This window comes from Ostrea edulis, chromosome 3, assembly GCF_947568905.1.
Source record: "Ostrea edulis chromosome 3, xbOstEdul1.1, whole genome shotgun sequence".
NCBI classification, from domain to species: Eukaryota; Metazoa; Mollusca; class Bivalvia; order Ostreida; family Ostreidae; genus Ostrea; species Ostrea edulis.
This window is the reverse complement of record NC_079166.1, coordinates 37,036,307-37,041,475: the sequence shown is the minus strand read 5'-3', so window position 1 is coordinate 37,041,475 and position 5,169 is coordinate 37,036,307. Positions and strand designations below refer to the sequence as shown.

The window sequence follows — 5,169 nt, the reverse complement described above, 5'->3', positions numbered from 1 at the left end:
AGTATAAAATTGTCTTGATTTTTTGCATCGTAGAAGAGTGTATATACTTGACATAATCAGAGGGTTTGTTAATTTAATTAATTTTTTATCAAACTTGACTTTTTTCATCCATGCTTTAATAGCATTTATGACACTCATATATTCTTTAAAAAATTGATTTTTACTTTTGGATAAATGTTACAGAAAGATTCATAAGTCAGGAACAATCTTTATGCAATTTGAAAAAGAAAAAATCCAAGGAAAGTTACCGACTTCTTCGTGATCAATGAACCTTACAATTCAAACTCTTTCCATTGGGAAGTAATAAAGGAATACCAGTAGTGAATTTTATAAGTAATGTCATTTTAATAAAACTTGTTTTCAAAGAACAGATGTGTTAAAAAAGACAATGGTCTCTGACAAGGATGGACTATGAGAGGTCTCAAGTGTTACTTAAAAGAGTTTGTTGGAAAACTAAAAGCGATGACTACATAGCCCAAGATTTCCCCGGCAATAAATCACGACTCTTTCTATGTTTCTCTTTCTGGATAAACAAACTAAAAAATGGAATTACAAAATATTGATATAAAACCCTAACTGTTCTGTATTATGGATGATATGAGAACAATGGAATATTTTGGTAATACTCTTCATTATCAGCGTTGTCTATTATATAAAAAAAAATGACATCATGTTTCTATTGTCTTTATACCTCCATAATATAAACAAACTTATATATTCATACTTGAAATAATCCTTCAAATTTTCAAACGTGTATGCAAGTCTTTCAATGGCATACATTATGGTTCTTGATATTGTTCACTCTAAATCAGGGTTCCAAAGAATATATTACTGACTCAGGTGAGCGTTGTGGTCCAAGTATCTCTTGTTGCCCAGAATTCTTTTTATCAGTTTGATTTATTGCTTTTGATATATTTCACCGTGTACAACCCCACAGAAACCATGTGTATTAGTTTTATTATGTAGAGTGCCAGTATAATTGAAAATTTCGCCGAATATCGATCAAATTTGCATCCTTACGTGTGGTTGTCGAATATTGTTGAAGTGTTCACCTATTTCTAACACAAACTGCAACGTGGGAAACGAGTAAGAGTAAGCGGGGACATCCCTCTGTTCCGTCGTATTTTAATATAAGACTAGTTTTATCTCTATAGCTGTAACCAAGCTAAATATGTCAACTTATCTAGTAAAACACGCTTCGAATTCCGTACCCTCCTAAGGTCACTATTCCGCATCCCAAATGTGGGGTTGTACACGGTGTATTTCCTATCGTGTACATATTGAATTATTTGGAGACTCACTAAACTATATAAATGACAAAAATTCAATGAAATCCATTGATAGTGTTACTTAAATTTGATCCTTCACTTTCATTACTATTTCTAAAAACTATTGAGGGCTATTCAGTATGTCTTTCATGAAGCTTTGTTATTTGTGTATTGTTTGAGATTATTGTCAGACTTTTGAATTACATGTTGTTATCAACTGTGTATCAATTATTAGCAGTTATCCTCCCTTCATCATTTCTTTTTCAGGTCAGCCTAGCAGATTTTTCTGATTAAGGGGCAAAGTTGTATAATTGGACCAGTCAGTGGATGATTCTGTTTAAACGTTATCACGTGATCCAAAACGTAATGATATCCTGAAATATATAGATGCCGTCAACATCAGTAACATTCTTCGTCATAAAAAAGTTCAGTCGTATATTCCAACTTATTTCAAGTTCAAGTCTCCACCAAGTATTTCCTTCAAGTATACTTCTACTATTGCATCCAAACATTTTAATTATAAACAAACTTTGCAGTGCCTAGATATTGACCATCTTATATTAAATCCATCTACGTGTTCTTCTTCATCTTCTTTTAACTATAGTCCAGCTGGAAATGTCATTACTGGTGATGTTGATATAGTTGAAAATGGTGATCTCAAATCACTTATTCTAACAGGTCCTAAATACAGAGAAATGCGTATATATTTATTGATTCATGTCAGCTTTAAGCATAATGGATAAACTACGGTAGTTAATCATCAATCTAACAAAATATCTAATTCTTTTTAAACAGCATCTGAAATCCTTCTTGAGGGAGTATCATTAGCAGTCATATTTAAAGCCACATATACAATACTAAGTATTCTCATTAGTGTAGCACTTTGTATTCTACTGTATGGATATTGTCTGAGTGATTGTTGGTAGGAGTATAGAGCGGCCTCGAGGTTCCCTGAGATATGTTGGCAGATGCCCAGGATCTGCCATGATATGTCTCTTAATTCCACACCTACATACACCCCCTGATCATGGTGAACTAGGACCTGTAGATCATTAAGAGCTGTTTGTGCTCTCCTTGTGTCAATATGTCTGTAACACAGAAACTCCAGCATGTGTAACATAACTAGGGGTGGGATAATCATTTGAGTGAATTGGTTTTGTAGAGAAACACTCTGTTCTGTTATTAATTCATTGAAATAGATGGTTCTGTTGGTTAATATGATATACCATACTACAGCATGTCTAAACTTTGTAGACCAGGACTGTCCCCCTACAGCCTCGGTATATCTCTTTGTGTCTACTGTCCAGTTATGCATCACATACGGCTGTGCTAAGTTAACCTTTGTCATCTCTATCACAGACAAAGCTTCTGTGTATCTGAGTGTTTTGTAATAATACATTGCAATGTACAACCTGTCAGAAATACACCCAAACTTGGCTGTGAGTTTCAACATGTGACAGGACATTCTGTCAGCAATATACATCAGCTTGTTTTTAGTGGTGCTGCTGTACATCTTTTGTGATGTAAAAGCAGTACTGCGAAGGAGGGAGGCTGTAAGTACCTGTAACATGAGAACTTGACACTGTGTCAGGGGTGAGACTATCAACTGTTCTATTGTATTCAAGAACACCATATTGAGGTAGGGGTTTGATGAGCTTAGTGAATTTCCACTATATAATTCCATGAACATATCTTTATCAAACTTGATCTCAGATACCAGAGTGTGTTCATCAGTACAAATACTGAGTCTGGGGTTATAAAGGACATTTACGATGTAGGACCTGAGGGCGGGACTTCGCAGGAGGGATGCTAGACCTTCTTCATAAAAACCAAACAATCTAACAAATAATCTGTTTTGTGCTTGACCATGGATATTACTGAGAAACATGTTGTTTTTTGGAATGAAAAAGTTAGGACAGACTCCCTCATACACCCATTTAAGGATGAGTTTAAAGCAGTACCAGAAACATTTCAGGAGATTCTGTGGACACCAGTTAGGTATTGTGCTTTGTTGAATCGTCCAGAAAACTGCTGTCTTCATGTGATAGGAACACAATAATTTCTCATTATCACCTAATCCATTGTTAATTACCTCTTTTAAGAACAATTTCAGCAAACCATAAGTTAAGAATTGACAGTGGTTCATTGAGTACACAAGTTTTTGTTCTGCCAGAGAAAAGGAAATTCTCCATTCATTGTTTTCATGATTTCCTAATTTGTGTCCTATTGCTACAAAGTGACATCCACCTCTGACTATGTCCCTAACAACCTGTGGCTGGGGCCATGTGTGACATCTGTCTATCCACGGAGAGGCAGGCGGAGGCCAAAAGTCACAAGCAAAACAGTTGGCAATGTCATATTCTTTCCCCCTTATTGTTCCACTGCTACATGGACCATGTACTGTAGAGTTTGGCTTTATTTCAAAACATGTGATCTCTCTGTATTTAGAACTAGATATATATCGTCCACCATTCATTGTGACTAATGGTGAGAGAATGTTTTTGTGTGCTGTGTGTGTTAGTAATTGTAGTAAAGTAAATCCGGGTGGATTTTCAGAAGAGACAGAGAGAATCAGGGAATGTTTGTGTATATTGTAAAGCTGGATTTGAGATAAGTCCCATATCACTCGGTGGTTGTTAAACCATTTCATAAAATCCCTGTCGGATCCCTTCATTCTGAACCCTTCTCTGTGACTTCCACTGCTCATCATTATGCCCTGGTTACTTGTCATTACTTTATTCCTCACCATCTCCGCAATATCGATCAAATCTCTCCTCATTGCCACCTGTTGTGAGGTCCCCACTGTACGACACAGTCCCATGAACACAGACTCTGACGTATGCTGTATTCCTGTGTGACTGACAAAATAGGGATATAGAAACTTTTATACTGAAATAGATGATTAAAATTCATGGTTGGTTTTATTTCATTTGTTACTTACATTTGGAGTGTTATACTGGGGGAATCCATTGCTAAGTATTGATGTGGGTATTTACAAGTGTGGAATTTCCCCTTTATCTACTTTCATTTTGTTTCATTCTTCTTCCTGTTTGAATTTAAACATACAGTTTGATTAAAACCGACCCCCTTCTCCTCACATTTGTCAGATATATGACTATGATGTCTTTCCTTTTACATGAGATTTATTGCACGTAAGTATTTATTCTTCACCATCTCCCCAATGTCTGTTACATCTGTCCGCATTGTTACTTGTTGTGAGGTCCCCACTGAACGAGACAGTTCCACAGAGATGAACTGCGATATGTGCTGTATACCTGTTTCACATTTAGGATAAAATAGGATAGACAATCATAGGTTTCAGTTTAAAATGAGCTTAACTAAAGTTATAACTGGTTTTAATTATTATTCCAAATTTTATACTAAAGGAGTCCATTGTTGAGTATTAATACAAGGTGAAGATAACGAACAGTGATCAATCTCATAACTCCTATAAGCAATACAAAATGTGGGTATTTTGGGGTACTACTAAACAGATTACGCTAGAGTACTTTAGAGTACGCTGGTGAAAATTCATAATTCAATGTTTGTTTATTTGTATGTATACCACTATAAAACAATATTGCAAAAGTATTTGTTTTTTAGCGATATTTTGACCGAAAACAACATTCAATAGGGGCTGTAAGCTCGCAAACGAGATGACGCGAGATTTGAGTACTTCCGGTGACAAACAAACCTTTACGGTTTGCATGAAATCATACCAGTTGGAAATATCCTGCAGTTTTTTCGGTTTTTTGGTCGATGCAAAGAAGTGGACGTTATGTGGAAAGTTGTGTAGGTCAGTATAAATGCATTCTAATACCGGTAGTAAACTTGATTTCCATTAAATAATAACTATCCTGGTTTTGTTTGTCACCACATCTGTAGGGCCTTCATACCGATC

General features: G+C 35.6%; 2 protein-coding genes across 2 annotated transcripts in view; one reads left to right on the top strand and one right to left on the bottom strand.

Moving 5' to 3' along the window:
- Positions 1–321: 321 nt before the first annotated feature.
- Positions 322–4,245, bottom strand: LOC125675336 (uncharacterized). Its single transcript, XM_056160598.1, has 2 exons — positions 4,210–4,245; positions 322–4,126 (listed from the first exon to the last, which is right to left on the bottom strand). Exons 1-2 carry the CDS (start codon positions 4,236–4,238, stop codon positions 2,056–2,058), a joined length of 2,100 nt encoding a protein of 699 aa, XP_056016573.1. The 5' UTR covers positions 4,239–4,245; the 3' UTR covers positions 322–2,055.
- A 102-nt stretch (positions 4,246–4,347) lies between these two features.
- The window catches only part of LOC125675338 (excitatory amino acid transporter-like), an 81,647-nt gene continuing 80,825 nt past the window's right edge, over positions 4,348–5,169 (top strand). Inside the window, exon 1 of the mRNA XM_048912936.2 lies at positions 4,348–4,420. The gene's annotated coding sequence lies outside the window, so the exon portion shown is untranslated. The remainder of the gene's footprint in view (positions 4,421–5,169) is intronic.

What these genes read in the sequence shown, in the direction of transcription:
- LOC125675336 (XM_056160598.1), bottom strand. Translation starts at nt 4,238, where the DNA reads ATGGATTCCCCCAGTATAACACTCCAAAT. An exon ending in CCCAGTATAACACTCCAAAT is followed by an intron (nt 4,127 to 4,209) that starts GTAAGTAACAAA and finishes CTATTTTGTCAG; the next exon opens with TCACACAGGAATACAGCATA.